This window comes from Oncorhynchus masou, chromosome 5 (genome assembly GCF_036934945.1).
Source record: "Oncorhynchus masou masou isolate Uvic2021 chromosome 5, UVic_Omas_1.1, whole genome shotgun sequence".
Lineage (NCBI taxonomy): Eukaryota > Metazoa > Chordata > Actinopteri > Salmoniformes > Salmonidae > Oncorhynchus > Oncorhynchus masou.
Window position 1 is genome coordinate 50,746,456 of NC_088216.1, and position 25,369 is coordinate 50,771,824.

Here is a 25,369-nt window from a genome sequence, read left to right on the forward strand (position 1 = left end):
GAGCCCCAGTAAGCCAGTGACTCAGCCCCTGAATGCTAGATTCTTGGATGGGAGATGGAGGGATTGATGTGTAAATCAAAGCTTAGTCATTAAATTGTTCTTAAGATGGAAATTTGTGACTCGGGTTGAAAATCTGAGTCACAGATTGAATGATTTGGGTAGCTCCGCCTGCATTGCAAATGTATGTCTTTTCAATTTATTCTAAGTTGGATAACTTGCAATCCCTTAAGTCATAGTTAAATACGGCTGGGAAACAATGACCACTGCTAATTCAGAGCTGTATTTGGTTAAACAAAATTTGACTGATATTCCCTTTCGCCCATCCAGGATTTACTGTAATCATAATGCCAGTTAAACCATGAAGGGTAAAAGGCCCATGTGTGTGATGATGTGTAAATACATCATTATTAGTTGGTAACAGTAAGAAATGGTGTTTTTTTTTAAACTTCGCCATAATGTATTCACAGTGAAGTTCTCATGACCAGAACTGCCTTAAAGCTATTAGTTTAGCAGGATGTTCAAGGATGTTTGCGCAGTTCAGTTTGTTTCGACATAAGAGCTAGTCTCAATTACACAGGAAGTCTTTGGTCACAGTTGCTGAAATCGGAAACGGTTTCAACAGAAGAGTTAAACCTGTCATGCTATACTAGCTAGGACTTGACATCATAGTGTTGTTTTTTTTGGATACGTTTTTAAATGATTTCCTGAACATCTCATCTGAAGGTAGAAGTCACAAGTGGATTCTGGAGGTGAGTACATAAAGTATTGTGGTTGTTGGTGGAAGGCGTATGTCAGGTTAATTTGCATTGGAAAATTTCAAAAGATTAGGTATTATACTAATGACTAGAATTATTTTAAACACATTTGTGATGACATGGTTTCAGCAATGAAAAAACCAGCATCTACATTTACTCATGTCTGCAAATCTCCACCTTTTTAAAAAGGAAAAGAAGAATTGTGAGTAGTCACTTTCATCTGCATTTTAAAAATGTTTTCTTATTAGTGTAACGTCAAACCAGATTCTAGGCGATAAGCCGGAGCAGTTGAAAGTCGTGAGGCAATGCGGATGTCTAGAGGGACTGTTCTGTGTGACACTGGGGTGTTGTTGACATTGGAAACAGGAAATTATTCATCATACAGTGTTTAAGATGGGGGGGTAGTTGCAAACCTATTGTTTGCATAACTTGCATGTAATTGATAACCCTACTGTGATTATTAGCTGGTGCATTTAATGTAAATGTGTATTCGCCTTACCTTTGGTGAATATAGTGTCTAATCTTGGCTTTGAGTTAAATAATTGTTCAGATAACATTTGTGTGTTAGTTATGCATTAGTTACATAACTGGGAGTGTCGGCTTAAACATCTTAGTGCCTAAACATTTGTGGTGCCTTCACAATAAGTTAATTGTATTGTATAAAAGTTACAAAGAGCATATCTTAACTGGAAGCCTTTTTAATTCCAGCAAGATTTAAGGATTAACAACCTACCATCTGTGTGGTGATATAGGAAGAACCATGTCTGACAAGAAATCAAGAAAAGTGAAAATGGGGTCGTCACGAAGACGCCCTCGGAATCAAGATGAAAATGAGACTAAGAACGATGAGTCCGAAATGTCGTCAGCTCAAAGGAAAGGAGTTGGGGCTGATTCGGTTTCGTTAACCATACAAACAGACCTTTTCTCATCGAAGGGCTTATATTCAATAACACCACAATTCATGGAAGATGTTAATCCATCACTAAATGACCTCGAAGAGTCACACCTGTCTCAACCTGGAAACCCATATCTGCTACAATCACCTGACACTGCAGGGAAGAGGAAGAAAATGGGGTCTACTCGTAGGAATAAAGGCAACCGAGAAGAGACAGACTTTGGGGAGAAACAACATGACGAAACTGGAGACACCGAAACATCCTTAGAACTTCAGGCATCCGTTGTGGAATTTGAGTCCCACAGCAACACTGAAGGGCTCCTGGGACCAAACAAAATTGAAATGGACACTGAGAGGAGAAGTCAATGTGAGTTTCTTTTGTTTGCTTCAAACACACCCGACGAATCAGATGACAAATGTAAAGAGGAAGTTGGTGAGGATACTGAACCTAGTAGTGAAGCTGTGGCTAGTTATAGGAGTGAATTGCTTCAAGATACTCCTGGAACCGACTCACTCCCCCATCTGTCTCTTGACCTTGCATTGCAAGCTGTTCAAGGATTCGCTGCTGAACCCATAGCAGAGGACTGGAAGAAACCGGAAAAGGGGAGGCAGGAAAGTGAGCATGCTGAGGCGGAGTCATCCACATTAAACATCTCTAGGCATTCATCAGATCAATACCTTGAGTCAGACGCTTCAACTATCACAGAAGATTTTGAGTCATTCAGTAACACAATAGTCCTCCAAAGTGGAGAAGGTGAAAAGAAACTTCAACCTGATCTAAATGAGTCCAAAGTCCAAGATATTAACTCTATTGGACCAGGCAATCAGGAAGCATTGCACCAAAGAGATGAAGCAGAGGACTTTGTTGATCTGATAGTTGAAGAAAATATAGTACTGGCATATAGACCTCATTTTCAACAACTAGACAATGTAGAAAGCTATCAACCTGAGCGAAGTGAGGATATTACCTCCTTTTTAAAATCAACCCCCTCGGATAGCTCTTTCGGTCACGACGAACGTGCTCAGACAGGATCCAGCTTTCCAGGGAGAAGAAGAAAGATGGGTTCTACTCGCAGGGTGGAAGAACATGGAGAGAGTAAGATACGTAAATATCGGTATCTTTATGGTGAGGGTGAAGAGGCCATCGTGGGAAAAGAACAAGTGTGTGGTATCGAGACTGCGTGTCAAATGTCTATGGAGCCTAAAGGCAGTGCCAGTGGAGACGAGAAGGAAGGCGAGCAGATGGGAAAGGGGAATTTCCAAACAGAGGAAGACACAGAAAACATAGAAGCGATAGAGCAGTTAGAGTGGGACATGGGAACAGTGGAAGGATTCGGTGTTAAAACATTGGAAAAGCCTCTGATGTTATTGGAACCAGAGCATAGAGCAGATGATGAGAAAGGAGAGGATGTTCTGATTGAACCAACCCCTTTTGACCATGTCATCTCTTCATTTGGTATTGATGATCAATTGTATAACGAAGACAACAGAGCCACTGTATTTATAGAAACTGGCAATATAGAAACTGAGAGCAAAAGTGAAGCAAGCATGGCTCACATAGTTGACCCATTGTTCCAGTCCAACACTGAAGGCCTCCAATCAAGAGACCCTTTTCTCAGCGAGGAGGAAGTTGGTGATTATACGTTGTTTCGGAATGATTCTGAAGTGAGTGACTGCAGCCAAATAATATATAATCATGCTCTTACAATAGAGTCCGACGACACCTTGAGCACGGATCCCAATATCTCTCCTAGTCAACTCATCCATCCTCCATGTGTGGAAATCACTAACCCCTTTCTCATTCTCAACCCACTATTACTGCAGAGTATTCAAGGGAATGAGGAGGATGCAAACACTGACTCCAATACCACAAGCGGACTGGACACATCAGTCATTTTACTCAGCGAGGGGGAAGTTAGTGATCACGTGCTGCTTGTAAATGAAGTGGGTGTTGGCAGCCAAATTACGTATGATGGTGCAACTATCACAACAGAGCCCCGCCAAACAGATGAGCCTTTGAGCACTGATCCTAATATCTCCGCTAGTCAACTCGTCCAAGCTTCATACTCCGATGAATGCACCAACTCCTTTCTCAAACCACCCTTACTGCAGAGTGTTCAGGACCAAGGTGATAATGCAGCAAACGCAGACTCCAATCAGAGTTCCTCTCCAAGCAGGAGGAGAAAGATGGGGTCGACTCGCAGGCATCCTGCACAAAGAGAAGGGGGCACAGAGGAAAAACAAGAAATTAAAAAAACTGGGGTGATAGAAGACAAGGGAGAGGACATGGAGTTTGAAATGTTGATGGAATCAAAGGATGGAGCTGGTAAAGAGAAGAACAAAGGAGAAAAAAGAGATGAGAAAGTCCTGACTGACCTCAGCTTTTCTGTCAGTACTTTAAATCAAAAGAGACGAATGGATGGTAACGAAATAGAAAGTAAGAGACAGTCAATCGTAAATGATGAATCCATGGCAACACAACTCATTCTTCAAAGTGAATCTGAGTTGACTGATAGTAGCCAAACTCTTCACAACCCTGATTTTCCCACTGTGGAGTCCTACCTGACCAATGACACACTGAACTCAAATCCTAATGTCTCTGGTTTGCAACACGAAGAAACATCATTGGAGGTAACACTCTGTGAATCAAGAGAAAACACTGACTCCCCTCCAGATCCCCCCTCACTGCAGAGTTTTCTTGGTCCGAAAGAAACGGCAGGCGCCCCACGGAGAAAAAGGAAGATGGGTTCCACTCGCAGGGCTCCTCGAGATAGACAAGGAGAGGAGAGAACAGAGGGAAAGGAGGATGAGAAAGAAAAAGACACAGAGGTTCTAGAAGATGTGGGAGCAGTCATGATAGCAGTAGAATTTGAGTCTAGCATAGAAAAGAATGAGCTTGAGGAACTTCTAGAAAAGGTGACAGTGGGGCAGGTGACAGAAACCATAGTAGAAGGAGAATCTGCCTTAAAGTCTGAGTTTGTAGAACTTAAAGTTAGAGAGGCGGAGGAGATGGAAGTGAAAATAGCCGCTGAGAGCGAAAGCAACCAAACTTCCTGTGGTTTAGCAACCCAAGAGTCAGGTGATATGGTTTGTATAGATTCTCATAGACTCACCCAAACTGCTTACATGGAACGTCTTTCAACACCAAGCCCCAGTCTTCCTTCAAAATTATCTCTCTCTCTGAGTTCCCAATCTCACAAGGATGGTAATCAATCCAAAGCTACAGGGAAGAGAAGAAAGATGGGCTCTACCCGTCGGACACCAGGTGGACTCCACTCAGAGGAAGAAAAGCAGGAGACAGGAGAAAAGGTAACGGGGGAAGAGGTCAGAGAGGAAGCCATTGGAGATCCGGATGTCAATGTTATTTCGGAACGATTTCAAGAGGAGCGCAGGGTTAAAGCTGTCAGTCTGGAGGACCAACGGGAGAGGAAGAGCACAGAGAAGGAGACAATATTCATAGAGGTACTGTGGCATTTCTTACAAATGATTCTCATTCTTGAAAAATGTTATAATAAAGAAAAGAGATTTGTCACAACTAGGAATTTGATGCGTTTATTGGAAGGCTCATTGGATTTTTTTTTTTTTTTAACCTGTCAAGTCAGTTAAGAACAAATTCTTATTTACAATGACGGCCTACAGTGGGTTAACTGCCTGGTTCAGGGGCAGAATGACAGATTTTTACCTTGTCAGCTCGGGGATTCGATCCAGCAACGTTTCGGTTACTGGCTCAACACTCTAAACACTAGGCTACCTGCCGTCCCAGAAAGAACATGTTTGAACTTCTACCTTTTGTCTGTTTTTTTATATACTTGGAAATTGTTCATAGGCTGTAAGTCTGACCTCGGCCCTAACCTTTCAAAATGCAGTGCCTTCAGAAAGCATTCATACCCCTTGACTTTTTCCACATGTTACAGCCTGTATTAAAAATCGATTAAATGGGTATTTTTTTTCCTCCCCCATCTACATGCAAGACCCCATAATGACAGTGAAAACATGGTTTAGGATTTTTTTTGCACATTTTTGGGAAAATAAAATGCAGAAATATCTACAAGTATTCACACCCCTGAGTCAATACATTTTAGAATTACCTTTGGCAATGATTACAGCTGTGATTGTTTCTGGTTACTGACCAGACCGCTCGCAGGACTTGCAGAACGTCAAGCCTCACAAATTTAACCAAGTTCTATATTAGCGTCTGGCTACGCAGATTAGCATGAGCAGTGTGGTGATTGAATAACATATATGTGTACATTTATATTGCAGTGCACACGTTGCAAAATAAATGTACACATGTTATTCAATCACCACACCCACACTGCTCGTGCATAGCCAGGTGCTAATATAGAACTTGGTTCTATTTGTGAGGCTTGACACGCTGCCAGTCCTGCCTCTCCCATCTCCTCATTGATTTTTAAGAGCATTTACCCACCTGGGTGATTGAAATATGAATTTGAGGTCCAGTTGGTGGTGGTAATGCACCTTAAAGTGTGTCCCCAAATGAATATAGTTGGTTCAGAGTTCGTTTTTAGATTTCAACCGGCGTGTCCTGATTGCGTTTCGTGTGGGTGGACGAATCAACATGTGCGCGATGGCACACGCAGACGCTCTGGTCAGCATAAGCTTTGCACACCTGGATTGTACAATATTTGCACATTATTCTTTTTTAAATTCTTCATGCTCTGTCAAGTTGGTTGTTGATCATTGCAAGACAGCCATTTTCAAGTCTTGCCATTAGAATTTCAAGACAATTTAAGTCAACTTTAACTACGCCACTCAGTAACATTTAAATGTCGTCTTGGTCAGAAACTCCAGTGTATGTTTGGCCTTGTGTTTTAGGTTATTGTCCGGCTGAAAAGTGAATTTGTCTCCATGTCTGTTGGAAAGCAGACTGAACCAGGTTTTCCCTCTAGCATTTTGCTTGGGCTTAGCTCTATTCCATTTCTTTTTATCCTAAAAAAACCTCCTCAGTCCTTGCTGATGACAAGTATACCCATAACATGATGCAACCACCACCATGCTTGAAAATATGAAGTGTAGTAGTCAGTGATGTTGGATTTGTCCCAAACATAAAGCTTTGTATTCAGGACATAAAATAATTTCTCTATCACAGTTTTACTTTAGAGCCTTATTGGAATATTTTTTTATTCTGTACAGCCTTCCTTTTCACTCTGTCATTTAGGTTAGTATTGTGCAGTAACAATGTCGACCTTTGCCTCTCCTGAGTGCGTTGCAGCGATGGGACAAAAAAAGGCTTTCCATAACAGGGGTTGAAGAGTTTATTTTTATTAATCAGTGAACATTTCTAAAAACACAATTCCACTTTCACATTATGGAATATTGTGTGTAAGCCAATAACACAGGAGTGGAAGAAACAGGAAGAGAGGAGGCAGGAAAGTGAGCATGCTGAGGTGGTGTCCTCACATTTCCCAGCTCTAGGGAATTGTCAGATCATTTCTTTGAGTCAGATGCTAAAACGATCACAGAGGATTTTGAGTCATTCAATAACACAATAGAAACTTCAACCAGCTCTGTTTTAAATTCAGGGTGTAACGCAACAAAACCTGGAAAAAGTCAAAGGGTGTGAATACATTCTGAAGGCACGTACAGTGTGGCAAAAAAGTATTTAGCCATCCACCAATTGTGCAAGTTCTCCCACTTAAAGATGAGAGGCCTGTAATTTTCATCATAGGTACACTTCAACTATGACAGACAAAATGAGAGAAAAAATTTCAGAAAATCACATTGTAGGATTTTTAATGAATATATTTGCAAATTATGGTGGAAAATAAGTATTTGGTCAATAGCAAAAGTTTATCTCAATACTTTGTTATATACACTTTGTTGGCAATGACAGAGGTCAAACGTTTTCTGTAAGTCTTCACAAGGTTTTCACACACTGTTGCTGGTATTTTGGCCCATTCCTCCATGCAGATCTCTAGAGCAGTGATGTTTTGGGGCTGTTGCTGGGCAATGCGGACTTTCAACTCCCTCCAAAGATTTTCTATGGGGTTGAGATCTGGAGACTGGCTAGGCCACTCCAGGACCTTGAAATGCTTCTTACGAAGCCACTCCTTCATTGTCCGGGCGGTGTGTTTGGGATCATTGTCATGCTGAAAGACCCAGCCACGTTTAATCTTCAATGCCCTTGCTGATGGAAGGAGGTTTTCACTCAAACTCATGATACATGGCCCCATTCATTCTTTCCTTTACACGGATCAGTCATCCTGGTCCCTTTGCAGAAAAACAGCCCCAAAGCATGATGTTTCCACCCCCCCATGCTTCACCGTGGTTATGGTGTTCTTTGGATGCAACTCAGCATTCTTCGTCCTCCAAACACGACGAGTTGAGTTTTTACCAAAAAGTTTTATATTTTGGTTTCATCTGACCATATGACATTCTCCCAATCTTCTTCTGGATCATCCAAATGCTCTCTAGCAAACTTTGGACGGGCCTGGACATGTACTGGCTTAGGGGGGACACGTCTGGCACTGCAGGATTTGATTCACTGGCGGCGTAGTGTGTTACCGATGGTAGACTTTGTTACTTTGATCCCAGCTCTCTGCAGGTCATTCACTAGGTCCCGCCGCGTGGTTCTGGGATTTTTGCTCACCGTTCTTGTGATCATTTTGACCCCACGGGGTGAGATCTTGCATGGAGCCCCAGATCGAGGGAGATTATCAGTGGTCTTGTATGTCTTCCATTTCCTAATAATTGCTCCCACAGTTGATTTCTTTAAACCAAGCTGCTTACCTATTGCAGATTCAGTCTTCCCAGCCTGGTGCAGGTCTACAATTTTGTTTCTGGTGTCCTTTGACAGCTCTTTGATCTTGGCCATAGTGGAGTTTGGAGTGTGACTTTTTGAGGTTGTGGACAGGTGTCTTTTATACTGATAACAAGTTCAAGCAGGTGCCATTAATACAGGTAATGAGTGGAGGACAGAGGAGCCTCTTAAAGAAGTTGTTACAGGTCTGTGAGAGCCATACATCTTGTTTGTAGGTGACCAAATACTTATTTTCCACCATAATTTGCAAATAAATTCATTAAACATCCTACAATGTGATTTTTTTTTTCTCATTGTGTCTGTCATAGTTAAAGTGTACCTATCATGAAAATTACAGGCCTCATCTTTTTAAGTGGGAGAACTTGCACAATTGGTGACTGACTAAATACTTTTCTGCCCCACTGTTAAACATCTAATTTGTTACATTTAAATGTTTTACGAACCGTGTATACCAGATAGTATGCAGGATATTGAACACACAACAGTATCACACATTTCACATTGAAGAGATTAGCATATCCTTTTATTTTTGAGAGATAACGTTTTCTATTTGTCTAAGGTTGTTACCTCAAGCGCTGCTTTGAGTGGCGGAGGGTCTGAACAAGTGGCTGCAGCTCCACAGCCAGGCCATGGGAATAAAAGAGATCAAGAAAAGGCAGAGCGTGTGGAGAAGAGCCCGGACACCAGAGAGAAGAAGAAACAGCCATCTGGTAAGAATAGAATGGCAGCAGTGAGGGGGGTACACGGGGTATAAGGTTAGTCTTGAGTAAGTAAATCGACCTAGAATTAATTTGCTCGAGATGAGTTGTTGAGGCCCTTTGCTCCGCTTGACTTTGAGTAAGATCAGAGAAGTGATAGTGACTGTAATAGACCAGTCTCTTTGATCCCCTTGCCTCCAGGTACCTTAGGAAGCAATGGCTCTCGATCAAACCCCTACAACGTGGTGATGGTTGGAAACAGCAGTGTGGGCAAAACGTCCTTCATGAAGCGCTTCCAAAGTGGCGAGTTCTGTATGGACCACTATGCTACCATTGGTGAGTATCATTATCCTATTTGTATGTTTGGCACCATGCCCTTCCATGTCGTGTGAAGAAACAAGCACCATGGTACAATGTTACTGTGCTGCTCATTCGTCTGGTTTCGTGTTTGTTTGTTTCTGTTCCGAGCAGGTATTGATACCTGTATACAGCCTGTGACAGTGGATGGCAGCACAGTGACTTTACAGTTATGGGACACTGCAGGTCAAGAAAGGTGACACTAGCCCTAAGTTCATCACAGTTGGTCGTTGTACATCAAGCATTAGATACAGAATCTGTTCCTCTGTTCTTATTTGAACCCATCGTGTGTGTTTTATTTGTCAGTATATAATTACATTCATATTAGACTATTGTAACATCTTATTATTTACTGTTTTCCCCAGGTATCACAGTATCACCAGGCAGGTGTTCCACAGAGCCCAGGGGCTAGTCCTGATGTATGACATCACTTCCTCTCAGAGCTTCTGTGACATCCGCTACTGGGTCAACTGCGTTCAGGTAGGGGGCATTTAAATCATGCCTTTCGTTTTTAGAAGCAAAGAACAACTATGTAACAACACAATTGTTTTGCAGGATTCAGAGTTATCTGTTGTGCTGATATGTCATTAACTTTGTATTTTGTAGGAAGGGGCCCCAGATGACGTCATCGTTATACTTCTTGGGAACAAGGCCGATTGTGCTGATCTAGAACGAGAGGTTCACACTCGTGAAGGGGAAAACCTGGCAACGGTATGTTACTGTAACTTGAACAGCCAGAATTTGGGCAACTGGGCTGTAGGATTAACATGTGGTAAGGGACGTGTTCTAAATGAGTATTTTACAGTTTTGTAGCTGGTGCTGAAATTGAGGTGTGTACCAACGCAGGATTTAAATTATTCATAAGTACAATACTATTATTGATGTCACTCTTACAGGGGTACGGCATGCTCTTCATGGAGTGTAGTGCTGCCACAGGTGACAATGTCACTCTGTCTATGGAAACGCTGGCAAGGTAAGACATGCAGACTGATGTTTAATGTGGAAGCTGTTGTTGGTATGCATAGTGTGGATTTGGCTGTTGTCTGTTTTGCGTGTTGTCGTCTTCTGCTTGTGGAAAGTGACTCTCTGTGAATAGTCGAGCATTGATTTGGTTTGTTGCTTCAAGGACGCTAAAGCAGTTGGGAGAGGAGACGCGACAAGAAGAGGGAAGCTTGGTGTTGCAGAAAGAACCCCCGAAGAAGAAATCCGGCTGCTGCTGATCAAGGTGGAGAAGATTGTGAGATGTACCAATCTGCAGCACAGTCGCACACACACATTTGTGCCTCATACACCCTTATGATTGTATTTTATTTCTAAGTGTAATATATCAAATGCATTGAACAAATCATGTAGTAATAGTGATGTGACACTTGAAATGATCCTCCCTTTGGTACTTCCTTCAATTACTGTTTATGGGGGGAAAGATATAAAATCATTGAGGTATATGTTCATACCAACACTATTCATTTATATTAGGTAGTTATATATTATAGTTGTAAGGTTTCTATTTGCATGAAAAATATCAAGCTATGCAGCTTATAAATGCCTAATAAATTCATAATGCATTCAACAGCCTCCATAATTAGTCATATTGACAGAAAATATGACTAACTATTACTGGGAGTTCCAGGAGCTGCCACACACTTCCGATCCGTTCTGATCTTATTCATCCATGCTGTTGCATCACATTATCACATTGCATCTCATCATCGGTGACTAGAAGACCAAGACGTTCATCGATTGTCATTTGTTGCCTTGTCCATCCTGTGGGCTCCAGAGCCACAGTAGGACCAGTACCATCAGGCTGAGGAACACGGCAAACACAATGAAGAAGACCTCCGCTGCCCACTGGCTGTGCTGCACACCCATCACCACCAGGGGGAGTTCTGAGGGGATCAGGTTGGTCAGGTTCAACATGTAGCCCAGCGTCCAGCCAATGTCTGTGTCTGCCACCTGATAGACACCGATGATGTATATATAAACATATACTGTATCAGGTTGGTGCCACCTTCATTTGGGGAGGATGGGCTCGTGGTAATGGCTGGGATGGAATAGGTGGAATGGTATTGATGCCATTCTATTTACTCCGTTCCAGCCATTATTTTGAGCCGTCCTCCCCCCAGCAGCCGCCACTGTCCTTTGTGTATGTATGATGCACACAGCTTCATTAGGGCAGCACATCTATTAATATTGACTGCTGCACAAAAATACTGAGTTTATTCGGTGGTATAATTTCATTAATTTTGTGTCCTGAAGTTAAATCTTTCAATAGGATGTTGACGTTTTTACATATGCTGTATAGTTAAACACACCTGTCTCTGGAAGTATATGTTTCCCCAGGTCTGGTTGAACTTGTAGCCGTCTAGTAGCACTGTCATTATGTAGTTGGCTGAGGCACAGTAATCACGAAGGTACTTGTCTTTTACAGTGTACTCTTTCTTGAGCTGCCAAAAAAGTTATTACGCAAGTTGTAGCAACATTGGGAATTAGATCATTACGAGGTAAAGTTTGTAGGCTACTGTGGATTGATCTCTGTGCTAAAAAGAATGACATGTTATGGATGCTCATACTCAATGTTCATTCTCAATCACCTGTTTAGCATGTTATTGAGTATGATTTGATGAATCTGTGTACTGCTATACAGTTTCAAGGAAGTGTACTGGCAATGTCAAAGGTCAGCAGAGGTCTCTATATCTCACCGAGCTCCAGGTCCTTTTGCAGAAAGTGTCTATAGTGGTGGTAGCCTGAGACAGAGAGGACTGAGGTGCCAGACCAAGGAAGTCAAAGGTGTAATAGTATGCTGAGAAAGCCTGGGGAAAGGAAACAGAATGATGGTGAAGATACACACTGAGTGTATAAAAGATTAGGATCTCCTTCTTAATAATGAGTTGCACAATTGGTCAGGGCGTGTACTCGACAAGGTGTCGAAAGCATTCCACAGCGCTCCAATGGTTCCCACAGTTGTCAAGTTGGCTGGATGTCCTTTGGGCGATAGACTATTCTTGACTATCCCAGCAGAGTTGCAGTTCTTGACACAGTCAACCCGGTGCGCCTGGTACGTACTAACATACCCCATTTAAATATGTTTTTTGTGTTGCCTATTCACCCTCTGAATGGCACACATACACAATTGTCTTAAATCCTTCTTTAAGCTGTCTCTTCCCCTGGACTGATTGATTTGGATTTAACAAGTGACATCAGTAAGGGATCATAGCTTTCACCTGGATTCACCTAGTCTGTCATGGAATGTGCAGGCCTTCCTAATATTTTGTACACTGTATATACTGTTAGACATCTTTCAAATACTTGGAGTGTTCGGTTGAGCCTGCCTGGAGTGCCAGTTGAGTGGGGTTTGCATAGATATGGGATGAATACTCACAAAGAAGTTTCCACTGACAGGGGGCTGGTAGACCCCATTGAAGCCACAGTCAGGGGCCAGGGAGCAGGCAGCCAGGTCCGTGATGTTCTTTATCTGGTTGAGACACTGAAGTGGCTCACTGGTCCCTGTGAAGGTGACCACTGAGGCTGGGTCAAAGGTCGCGGGTTTGGCCACGCAGGGGGAGTCATAGAGGTCACCCAGAGTCAGGGTTAGGTTGTCACCCAGGTGGTAGCAGGGGTGGTTGACTGGGCGGGTAGACCCACTCATCTGGTAGAGGAGGAAGTTTGCTTGAATCGTACAAGAACTTACCTAAGGCAGCCATGAAATGCTTCTGACCCAGAGATTCATTCAGTCAAACTGCTTTAGGGCAATTCTTCACTGAATTGACTGAAATAAATGTATGATGTGTCTTAAAGAAGGCCTGGGTGAGGCCGAAATGTCACATACTGTATATCCCAACTTTATTGAATTATTATTATAAAGTTATTTGGGATCCATATTTCAAAGGTATGCCAAACATCCTTTTCCCAAATGACCTTTCTTTGGATTTCATTTCATGAAGATCCAAAACATATCTTTGTTTGTTCAGTATCTTTCTTTAGAACACTACCGCCAGTTTGCTTTTTCTTCCTGAAAACTGGTTTTATACAATATCTACATGTATGGGGAGTTTACCTGGTATTAATAGCAGCGTTTTGCTACCCCTGCAATAACATCTGCTAAGCATGTGTATGTGACCAATAATGTTATTTGAGTTACCTGCAACCATTCTGCAATTCATTCAAGTTTCATCGAACTGGTGACCAGACAGCTACTTACCTTGAGAAGATGAACCTGTAGCTGCCTCATGGTCTGCTCCTTGCCATAGCACAGGTAGCTGTGTGTGTACACCTCATATTGGTAACCATAGAGCTTGGGTCCCAGGGTGGAGGCAGGGTCCCGTACAGGCTGGCTGGGAGTAAAGGCTATCTGGGTGGAAGAGCCTCCCATATCCAGGGCGCCCCAGATCTTCCTTCCTTTAGGACGCACCCATCCTCCCTCAAAGCCGTGCTGCTTAGGAGAAGTACAAATACTGTATGTTAGCAATAGTTTAAAACTGCAGACCTGCAATTCACCAATGTAACAGGTTATTAGTGGTAACAAATGGTACTCCTTTGGTATATCCACAAACATCTGTTCATTTTGCCTAAACAAGCTTGATACCATTGTCTGAGGAGACCAAGCCTCTGTAGTTGGAATACTTCAGTCAAGGTTAACACTGACTCAACCTCACAGATGGAGAAGCCACTGCCCAAGGAATGGTTTGGGGGTCGACTGTGGGCGGGTCGTCCCCGGGCCGCCCCCTCCTACCACATGTTTTTCATTTGCAGAGGCATTCCAGACAGACAAGTGATGGGCAGCGCAGGGTTTGTATATAGCTGTGGGTTTGCCTGGGCATGTTCAGTACAAAAACCTTTTGGAACATTGCAGATAGGAATGCCATGAATAGAAATTACATAATTCCTTAGAATTGGAGGCATGTTTTGTTCTACATTATTTATTTCTGTACATTGGCCAATGTTGTCCTTCTGCTGAACGCTAACCACAATAATTTGCCACAATGGAATTTGTGGTTCGCCTTTAAAATAAGTCTTTAATTGAAAGTGATGCAAACTGACTCAAATAGTGGAATCATGCCATATTTGAACTACAGTAGAATAATGCTCAACAAAGTTGGAATAATGTTACATAATTTTAAATTAAATACAGTAATTCATTAGTTTGACAGCAAACATTTTAAAAAAAAATTAAACCACACTGGATGTATTGGGGTGGGGTTTTGTAGTGTGTGTTTTTAAATACTGTATTCTCTCTCATTCTAATATTTCTACTACTATTGTATTTTAGTTGCACTGTTTATTCACACTGCATATTTATGTACTGTATTATTGACATGGTGAGCTATCTACAATATGAATGACTGCAATGCACTGATATCCAATGTTTCAGTACCCCTCCCTCCCTCCCTCAGACTCATATAAACTCAGCAAAAAAATGTCCTCTCACTGTCAACAGTGTTTATTTTCAGCAAACTTAACGTGTAAATATTTGTAAGAACATAACACAATTCGTCAACTGAGACAAACTGAACAAGTTCCACAGGCATGTGACTAACAGAAATGGAATCATGTGTCCCTGAACAAAGGGGGGATCAAAATAAAAGTAACAGTCAATATCTGGTGTGGCCACCAGCTGCATTAAGTACTTTGCCAGTTCATGCTGTGAGATGTTACCCCATTCTTCCACCAAGGCACCTGCAAGTTCCCTGACATTTCTGGGGGGAATGGCCCAAGCCCTCACCCTCCAATCCAACAAGTCCCAGAAGTGCTCAATGGGATTGAGATCCGGGCTCTTCGGTGGCCGTTGCAGAACACTGACATTCCTGTCTTGCAGGAAATCACGCACGAATGAGCAGTATGGCTGGTGGCATTGTCATGCTGGAGGGTCATGTCAGGATGAGCCTGCAGGAAGGGTACCACATGAGGGAGGAGGATGTCTTCCCTGTAACGCACAGCGTTGCCTGCAATGACAACAAGCTCCATCCGATGATGCTGTAACACACCGCCTCCAGAACATGACGGACCCTCCACCTCCAAATTGATCCCGCTCCAGAGCACAGGCCTCAGTGTAACGCTCATTCCTTCGACGATAAACGCGAATCCGACCATCACCCCCGGTGAGACACAACCGCAGCTCGTCTGCAAAGAGCACTTTTTGCCAGTCCTGTCTGGTCCAGCGACGGTGGATTTGTGCCCATGTGCGACGTTGTTGCCGGTGATGTCTGGTGAGGACCTGCCCTCAGTCCAGCCTCTCTCAACCTATTGCGGACAGTCTGAGCACTGATGGAGGGATTGTGCATTCCTGGTGTAACTCGGGCAGTTGTTGTTGCTGCCATCCAGTACCTGTACCGCAGGTGTGATGTTCGGATGTACCGATCCTGTGCAGGTGTTACACGTGGTCTGCCACTGCAAGGACGATCAGCTGTCCGTCCTGTCTCCCTGTAGCTGTGTCTTAGGCGTCTCACAGTACGGACATTGCAATTCATTGCCCTGGCTACATCTGCAGTCCTCATGTCGCCTTGCAGCATGCCTAAGGCACGTTCATAGAGATGAGCAGGGACCCTGGGCATCTTTCTTTTGGTGTTTTTCAGATTCAGTAGAAAGGCCTCTTTAGTGTCTTAAGTTTTCATAACTTAGACCTTATTTGCCTACCGTCTGTAAGCTGTTAGTGTCTTAACGGCTGTCCCACAGGTGCATGTTCATTCATTGCTTATGGTTAATTGAACAAGCATAGGAAACAGTGTTTTAAACCCTTTACAATGAAGATCTGTGAAGAGATTTGGATTTTTACATATTATCTTTGAAAGACCGTGTCCTGAAAAAGGGCAGTTTCTTTTTTTGCTTGAGATTAGGTTCAGTTCAGTCGTCCTTTCTTCTGACTGAAGGAAACCTAATGATTGGCACTCCCCATCATCACACAGTGCTACAATGATGGGCTGTTTTCGATTCCTTAAGAAGTATACAGTATCTTGTTTTAAATTCATCTCGTGTAGATGTACAGATTGTATTTGGATTACTGTTACAGTGCTATTTGGGTTCATTGGATTAATTCTGCCATTTCTTAATTCAAAAAGTAAAAATAATGTTTTTTTTATAGCTAGGTATTACTGAACTGCTGGAGCTAGGAACACAAGCATTTCACTGCACCTGCAATAACATCTACACATCTGTGTACACGACCAGTAAACTTTGATTTGATTCAGACTGCATAATTGCATTGGGGGCATACTTATATTCACTGTACAGTCTTACCCTGTTTCATGGGTGCACAATCCATAGGTATCATGCTTCTCACTGACACCCACTATGTAGAGTTTACACATATATTAGCGTCTTAGCTCTTATTGCCCACAGCCGAACCTGTCCCGTTCTCTGTGCCGCAACGAGGGGTACTTGCATAGATGGGCCTTTGTGTGTAACCTATTCTCAGTGGTGGAAAATGACCCAATTGTCATACTTTTAATAGAAAATTACTTGAGTGAAAGTCACCTAGTACAATACTACTTGGGTAAAACCCTAAAAGTATTTGGTTTTAAATGTACATCAGTATCAAAAGTCAATTTAATTGAAAAAATATACTTAAGCTCTTAAGGATCTGCCCCTTTTTATTCAATTTTTGCCTAAAATGACAGCCAAATCTATCTTCAAAAATCTCAGGCCCTGAAGCAAGCATATGCATATTCTTGGTGCCATGTGAAAGGAAACAATTAAGTTTGTGGGAATGTAGGAGAATGTAACATGAGATATGGTAAACGATAATACAAAGAGAAAAAAAACTACTTTAGACCACTGCCTATTCTATAGGCCCTATACACACCTTAATGAAGCCCTCTTGTAGATAGTTGGTGGTGATCCATCCGTAAGCCCCTTCCTCCATCCCAGAGAGAATCCGTGCTCCCCGAAAGTCAAAAGGATACCCCTGGATCACCTTGGTTACTTGCTCCAAAACCTGATCAGACTGGGTCTGATTCTGTAGGCTGAGGAGAGGACAATATTCAGTCACTCTTGCAGGACAATGGAAGTCAATTTCAGAAATGCTTCTTTATTATAAAAAAAAAACAAGTTTTGCAGCCTGGAAGAGCACACAGTGCCCAGTCATACTGTACAGGAGGTTAAATAGTCACCACATAGATACGTGGGATGTTTTCCTCAACCTGGTCTTAGAGCATTTCATATTTTTCTGTAAATCCAAGAGACTATTTAGTACCATATGTTAAGCTTCAGGGTGGTTGGTCGGGGTGGTGGATGGGTGGGTGTATAACTTGAAAATCTACCAACCCTGGATAGCAATCCAAAGGTTGAGTTCAAATTTCATCCGACAACTTTAGCATTTTAGCAACATTTCAACTACTTAACTTTTTTGCTACTTTGCGACTACTTGTTAGCTAACACTTCTCCTAACCTTAACCCTTTTAGCTAACCCTTCACCTAACCCTAACCTTTACCCTTTTAGCTAAGCCTTCCCCTAACCATTTTAGCTAACCCTTTACCTAACCCTTCACCTAACCCTTTTAGCGAACCCTTCACCTAACCCTTTTAGTTAACGCTTCACATAACCCTTTACCTAACCCTAACCCTTTTAGCTAACCCTTCACCTAACCCTAAACTTAAACCGTTAACCTAACTCCTAAACGGAACCCTAACCCCTAGCCCTGCAAATGTTAGCCACCTAGCTAGAATTCGTAACATATATTACATTTTGCAAATTCATAACGTAGTGTAAGTTCTGCAAATTTGTAACATATGTTACAAAATACAATTTGTATTAAATCATACAAAATTGGTGATAGACATCCACAAATGAATACATACCATACAAAACATAACATATCATACTAAATGGAGTGTCCACGGAATTACGCACAGAATAATACGAAATGCTCTGAGACCAGGTTGGTTTCCCAGCGCATTTATTCATAAAGTCTGATTATTGGGATGTGGTAAATGGAAATGATTACATCAAGATAAAATGGTGCAGTCTTGACTTACTGCAAGAGTCGCATGCCAGCGGTAGCACCAAGGTACACAGGAGTTTCCCTCAGCTGGTTGGCAGGGATGACTGCCAGTGTACTGTCCAGGCACTTCCTCAGACTGAGCCCTGCAGCAGGGGGGTCCCGGGCATAGCTAGAGATGCCATATCCTATGGAAGAGCAAGGGATAGGGGTGTGAGACACTAAAGGCATACACTGTATGTTTTGATATGACAACCATTACTAAGTGATACATTTTGAATTGTCTTGGCCTTGAAATCAAGCTGCCATCAAAATAGGTATAAGATGGCTGAGGGGCGTATTGTAACTTCTAAAGTACTGTTTCCCAGGCGGCGAAGACATGGGTGTCGATTATGGCTGCCCCCCGCACCTCTCTGATTCAGAGGGGTTGGGTTAAATACGGAAGACACATTTCAGTTGAATGCATTCAGTTGTGCAACTGACTAGGTATCCCCCTTTCCTTTCCCTTTCTAGGGGCAAATCCTAACTATTCTTCCATTGACATCAACTATTGTTGCCAAATTCTCTAGAAATCCCAGATGAGTAATTCCAGGTTGGGGAGGTCACTGGAATTGTGCAACACTAATGTGTTGACACATGACAATGTGAACGTTTGAGTTATGTGTAAGTTAAGATTTACCCCTAAGAATGACTCAAATAATAGAGTAGTGATAATGGTTCACAGACAGCCCTTGGCACTGACCATCAACATCACAGACCAGCATCTGTGACACCACCCCAGTGTTGTTTTCTTTGTTTCCAGGCCAACGGTACATGTAGAGAGAAGTGTGTGTGGATCCAGCGTCAAACACCATCCCGTACTGAAGGACACACAGACAGAGAAGTCAAATACCATTCCATATTGGGGAATCCTGTGTGTATGGGAGAGCCTGTGTGTTTGATACAGAGAGGGATACATACAGGGAGAGAGCTAAACTAAGATTAAAATTGTCCTTACTGGGAGAATAATTTTTTTTTTTAATTGAGTTCGGACCGTTAGTGATGATAGGAATTGTATTTGTACACTCCCCTTTTGATGTTGAAAACCATCCCATATTGGAAGCTTTACAGGGGCCCTGTCTTATCCCATGAGATACACTACCGTTCAAAAGTTTGGGGTCACTTAGAAATGTCCTTGTTTTTGAAAGAAAAGCATATTTTTTTATGGAATATCTACATAGATGTACAGAGGCCCATTATCAGCAACCATTACTCCTGTGTTCTAATGGCACATTGTGTTAGCTAATCACATTTTATCATTTTAAAAGGCTAATTGATCATTAGAAAACTGTCGTCCTGATTAAAGAAGCAATAAAACTGGCATTCTTTAGACTAGTTGAGTTTCTGGAGCATCAGCATTTGTGTGTTCGATTACAGGCTCAAAAGGACCAGAAACAAAGAGCTTTCTTCTGAAACTCATCAGTCTATTCTTGTTCTGAAAAATGAAGGCTATTCCATGCGAGCATGGCCAAGAAACTGAAGATCTGGTACAGCGCCATTTACTACTCCCTTCACAGAACAGCGTAAACTGGCTGTAACCAGTGCACAACTGAGCAACAGCACAAGTACATTAGTGTCTAGTTTTAGAAACAGATGCCACACAAGTCCTCAACTGGCAGCTTCATTAAATAGTACCAGCAAAACACCAGTCTCAACATCAACAGTGAAGAGGTGACTCCGCGTTGCTGGCCTTCTAGACATTTCAAAGACAAAGACATTTCTAAGTGACCCCAAACTTTTGAACGGTAAATGTATGTACTTTATAAAATAACATTGAAATCTGAGATATGATGAAAGCAATGTGATATCCAGAAGGGACAAGAGTGGAATTGTGGAGGGGAAAATGTTGGAATGGAATTCCCGAAGTTAAAGGATTTTCGACATGTAAAACTTTTTTAAGGTTAATTCTGGAATTTTACATGGGTGATTTCCCGTAGTGAATTTCCATCAATTCTGCCCCTGATAAGGGTTGTGAAGTAAATTACAGCAGTCACATCACAGATAACAGTTGTAATTTCTCATCACCTGCATGCGAGGGGGGAGATCCACTGAGTGGTGCTGAACTAATGTGAGGATTAGAGCGATGACGGCCAGGCTTCCCATCACTACCACCACCGCAGCCATTGCTGCCTGTTTCACCATTGACATCTTCATTCCAAACACACCTGTAAACCAACTCTCCCTGACACATGCACACACAACAAAGCAAATTACATGTTGGTGTTCTTTTTATTGCCACCAATGCGGAAGATAACATCCCATTTCACCATTGACATCTTCGAACACACCTGTAAGCCCGCTCTCCCTGACACACATACACACAGAGAGAGCCAATGTCACCCTTAATAGACAATTTGTTTAGAACCAATCAACCTTTGATTATCAAAAACAAATTACCCTGGAGTTGTTTCATGCCATCAATGTGAACATTGTAGAGTTAATGTATTTCTTCATTAATAGACCAGATGGATACATAGTGAATCCTAAAAACATTCATATCTAATCTTACATATATGCTTTGTCTTATCTGATTCTCATCAGAGGGTCAAGGACCCTGTTACCACAGGAATTGTGAGTCTATCTTCTTATTGTTACTTGTCTCCTCTGCCCCTGTATCCTCTTCTTCAAGGGGTAAAGAAATGACAAAGCCTGCCGCACAATATCTTACCGTAAAATGCTGTCTGCACATGCAAACCTCATATCACATACAGTATTTGTTTTGGTTTACTGCATATTGCTTTTATAGATATAGATGTTTAAATGATGCCTTGCATACTGAACAGATAATGCAGCCTTTAATATAATCATGAAAGACAAATAGGAGCAGTGACTGACAAGTAGTCAACCATTAACAGAGAAAACTATTAAAACATGACGATAGATGTTTTCCACTTAATCCTCCACGGTTCAACATGGTCAAAACAACTGGACTTACCAACAAGGAAGTTTCTTCTCTGTGATCTCTACTCGGACCCCAAGGTCAAACTAGAACCATATGCGTTGTCTTAGAAATGATCTGAATGGACTAAATGTTCAGTCTGGTAAGATCTTACACTGACCAGAGCATAGGCGTTCCACCTTTCTCTTGTGCTCTCACTCACACACTCTCTCTCCCATTCACTTGCTCTCTCTCTGTTTCCGTCTCTCTCACCTCCCCTTAATAAACTCACATTCTCCCTCCTCCTCCCAAGATCTGATGTAAAGTTGAATGTGTCATCTTTATTCCACACGTGGTAGGCTGAACTGTAATGTTAAAGCTCACAAATACTCACAAATGATATTACATTGATCATGTGGACCTTTGAAGTGTGTGATGTCTCATGTTTGGCCACTCAGCACGTAATTGAAATGACATTTGCATATAAAGTTGCAAAGTTGGTTGGCTCTCTTTGATGTCGCTGTAAGTTGATACATTGCTATGTTTTCATTTATAAAGCCCATTTACAAAAGTCCCACTGTACCTAACATCATTACTAAACTTTAGACGTACTGTATGAGCTACCACAACCGGTCACCGGTCACAGGGATGGCTAACTCTGGAAATTCCTTTGGTCTCTACTGAGTTAGGTACAGTAGAACAATCTTCAACACTTTGTTTTGGTGTTTGTTTTGGTGCCTCGAGGGCAATTCAGAAAGCTGATTGAGGACCTTATTACGGATGACTGTGTTTGTTTCTTATGACCGTGTTTTTCTTTCTTTCTTTCTGCTTGCATTTTGTATTTTGATTTCTGTATTTTATATCATTTCTGTAATTCAAGGCTCATCTGTAAAAGAGATCTTAGTCTCAGTATGACTCCCTGTTGAAGGTAAAGGTTCAATAAAATAAATACAGGGAAGGAGAGTGGTTCCAAAACCGCTATCTTATCTTCACTATCCCACCAACACCAGACCAGACCCTAACTAAATTCAATTTGTACCTTATATAAATACACACACAATATTTGTATGTAACTTTAAATAGACAAAATGTATTTACTATAGTTCCATAGTTTGTGCAGTTACTCAATAGGGTGGGGTTCCATGAGAAAGTTATATTTCCAAATATTTAATGTTTCTTCACATAATATTATTTGTTGATGGCGTGATTGTTGATAGAGTGCATTGCATATTTTGTTTCAGAAGTGAGTGTAACAAATGAAACGTGTTTCTGAGCCAAGGACATTGACAGGCTTCATGGATCACACAACAAACTGTGATAGAAGTGGCACAGACAGTACACTGTTGTGTGCTATGACAGAATGAGTTATTTGTAGCCACTAGCTCCTGTACACTGATAATAATTATATAAGTATTATTCAAGGATTACTCTAAGACATATATACTTGTACTGAGAATGCCGTGGGTGATACATTTTTTTAAACCTGAGCCCAAATTTGATGTGTCACTGACAGGGCCCTTCAGTCCCCATACCAATGTTAAAATGTGTCATTCAATTTACATTGATAAACACTCCTATACTGTAAGTGGTATAGAGATATACACTATCGAAAACAAAAGTATGTGGACAACCCTTCAAATTAGTGGATTTGGCTATGTCACCAACACCCGTTGCCGACAAGTGTATAAAATCGAGCACACAGCCATGCAATCTCCATAGACAAACCTTGGCAGAAGAATGGCCTTGCTGAAGGGCTCAGTGACTTTCACCATGGCGGTCATAGGATGCCACATTTCCAACAAGTCAGTTCGTCAGATTTCTGCCCTGCTAGAGCTTCCCCGGTCAACTGTAAGTGCTGTTATTGTGAAGTGGAAACATTTTAGGAGCAACAACAGCTCAGCCGCAAAGTGGTAAGCCACACAAGCTCACAGAATAGGAACGCCGAGTGCTGAAGCGTGTGGTGCATAAAAATCGTCTGTCCTTGGTTACAGCACTCACTACTGAGTTCCAAATTGCCCTTGGAAGCAACGTTAGCACAAAAACAGTTCATAGGGAGCTTCATGAAAAGCGTTTCCATGGCAGCCGCACACAAGCCTAAGATCACCCTGCACAATGCCAAGCGTCAGCTGGAGTGGTGTAAAGCTCGTCGCCACTGGACTCTGGAGCTGTAGAAATGCGTTCTCTGTAGTGATGAATCACGATTCACCATCTGGCAGTCCAACGGATGAATCTGCGTCTGGCAGATGCCAGTTGAACGCTACCTGCCTGAATGCATAGTGCCAACTGTAACGTTTGGTGGAGGAGTAATAATGTTCTGGGGCTGTTTTTCATGGTTCGGGTTAGGCCCCTTAGTTCCAGTGAATGGAAATCTTAATGCTACAGCATACAACATTCTAGACGATTCTGTGCTTCCAACTTTGTGGCAACAGTTTGGGGAAGGCCCTTTCCGGTTTCAGCAAGACAATGTCTCTGTGCTCAAAGCGAGGTCCATACAGAAATGGTTTGTCAAGATCGGTTTGGAAGAACTTGACCTGCATGCACAGAGCCCTGACATCAACCCCCATTGAACACCTTTGGGATGAATTGGAATGCTGAATTTGAGCCAGGCCTAATCACCCAACATCAGTGCACGACCTCACTAATGCTCTTGTTGCTGAATGGAAGCAAGTCTCCACAGCAATGTTCCAACATCTAGTGGAAAGCCTTCCCAGAAGAGTGGAGACTTTTATAGTATTAAAGGGGGGACAAACTCTGTATTAATACCCATGATTTTGGAATGAGATGTTCAACGAGCAGATGTCCACATACTTTTGGTTATGTAGTGTATCAATGTTAGATAACTTCCTCTAGCAGTTGCTGCATTTTTCCACATCTCCATGGCAATGACCCTCTGGACTCCGAGCACCTGTGTGAGCAACCTCTCATATGTCTTTTCTCCACACTCACTATGGCACCATGACTAGTTCCCTACAAAGGCTTACCTCTGTCCTGCGCCTCCCACACAAAGACTGCAGCCCGTCACAGTCAATTATGAATTTACGTTCTGCATTGATAACGGTTGGGTGTGAATAAAAACGACCAATAATTACAGATCTGTCTCTGTTTACAGAATACCGGTGCTTCATTCAATTGTTCAGAATCACAAAAACATAGTAATTGCACAAACATACACACAGGCATTCATGCACATGTACACACACACACACACGCCAAGTTGCTTTATAGATGGAGCGATCGATTACACATCTTTTTGTTGTTGTGATTCCTTTTTTTAATTAGATAACCATTTAAATACTTAACTACTTGCAGTTATTCTTTATCAATCACCAAATCTCAGGACATTACCTGAAGCTGTATGGAACATGACCACTAAAGTTCTACATAACTAGGGTTGTGAAAGTTACCAGATTTTTGCAACCTTCCATGACAGAACATTACTAGGCTAATGGAAGCTAGTGAAGTCGACTCCAAAATAATGAATTCCATTCTACCACTGAAGTTCCACAGAATATTACTAGATTCATGACGATAGACCAACACAACTGAAGTAGGCTAGAGCAATTGTTTCCCTCTTCCCTTTGAGGAAAGCATTGAGCAACGCTACCAGTCTTTGGTTCCACGGAAGCTCAATGGGACATGGTTTTGCCGAAACTAAGATCCCATGTTCATCAGGTTGACCAATCATTCTGTTTAACATAAATAAAGACACAAGCATACTGTTTTGATATTTGTGGATACAATGTCACATATAGCACTGGGTAGGCTTATGTCTCTGTATCATCTTAATAGTTTTGTACTAACTATTAATTGATTGATTCTTGTGTCTCATTCTTGATAGCTCTAATAGAAAATTGCTTTACTTGGGTTTAGGTTGCATTAAATACTCCAGCACGTTTAGGTGGTGGGCCAAAGCATGCTATCTGATTTAGCTTCTGAGATGGTGGCTCTCTGTCGAGGTAGTAGCTGGTTTTAACACGTTGTGTATATTTATTTCTTCGGAGTACATTTCTGTCTGTTGGCAATGTCAATTGTTGCC

The 25,369-nt window shown here is 42.0% G+C and overlaps 2 protein-coding genes across 4 annotated transcripts; one reads left to right on the forward strand and one right to left on the reverse strand.

Moving 5' to 3' along the window:
* The first annotated feature begins 620 nt into the window (after positions 1-620).
* On the forward strand, positions 621-11,056 carry LOC135539770 (uncharacterized). Of its 3 annotated transcripts, XM_064965887.1 has the most exons (10): positions 621-749; positions 885-957; positions 1,464-5,112; positions 8,991-9,141; positions 9,331-9,465; positions 9,601-9,682; positions 9,852-9,966; positions 10,093-10,197; positions 10,383-10,459; positions 10,613-11,056. In XM_064965887.1, exons 3-10 carry the CDS (start codon positions 1,516-1,518, stop codon positions 10,704-10,706), a joined length of 4,356 nt encoding a protein of 1,451 aa, XP_064821959.1. In that variant the 5' UTR covers positions 621-749; positions 885-957; positions 1,464-1,515; the 3' UTR covers positions 10,707-11,056. The 3 variants fall into 3 exon arrangements, with proteins under 3 accessions (XP_064821959.1, XP_064821958.1, XP_064821960.1); XM_064965886.1 differs by lacking the exon at positions 885-957; XM_064965888.1 differs by lacking the exon at positions 885-957 and having other exon boundaries at positions 1,508-5,112.
* Positions 11,057-11,135: 79 nt separating this feature from the next.
* On the reverse strand, positions 11,136-21,594 carry LOC135539771 (ectonucleoside triphosphate diphosphohydrolase 8-like). Its single transcript, XM_064965889.1, has 10 exons — positions 21,391-21,594; positions 20,481-20,637; positions 19,159-19,276; positions 18,454-18,604; positions 17,282-17,441; positions 13,685-13,915; positions 12,866-13,132; positions 12,186-12,296; positions 11,799-11,930; positions 11,136-11,439 (listed from the first exon to the last, which is right to left on the reverse strand). The coding sequence occupies exons 2-10, from the start codon at positions 20,607-20,609 to the stop codon at positions 11,230-11,232; spliced, it is 1,509 nt and encodes a 502-aa protein (XP_064821961.1). The 5' UTR covers positions 20,610-20,637; positions 21,391-21,594; the 3' UTR covers positions 11,136-11,229.
* Between the last annotated feature and the right edge of the window lie 3,775 nt (positions 21,595-25,369).

Excerpts from the sequence above, each read along its gene's own strand:
- LOC135539770 (XM_064965887.1), top strand. The coding sequence starts at position 1,516 with ATGTCTGACAAGAAATCAAGAAAAGTGAAAATGGGGTCGTCACGAAGA. Across the intron at positions 9,466-9,600 it reads GGACCACTATGCTACCATTG|GTATTGATACCTGTATACAG; the intron begins GTGAGTATCATT and ends TGTTCCGAGCAG. Across the intron at positions 10,460-10,612 it reads TCTATGGAAACGCTGGCAAG|GACGCTAAAGCAGTTGGGAG; the intron begins GTAAGACATGCA and ends TGTTGCTTCAAG.
- LOC135539771 (XM_064965889.1), bottom strand. The coding sequence starts at position 20,609 with ATGAAGATGTCAATGGTGAAACAGGCAGCAATGGCTGCGGTGGTGGTA. Across the intron at positions 19,277-20,480 it reads ATCTCCCCCCTCGCATGCAG|TACGGGATGGTGTTTGACGC; the intron begins GTGATGAGAAAT and ends TGTGTCCTTCAG. Across the intron at positions 13,916-17,281 it reads TACAAGAGGGCTTCATTAAG|CACGGCTTTGAGGGAGGATG; the intron begins GTGTGTATAGGG and ends TCTCCTAAGCAG.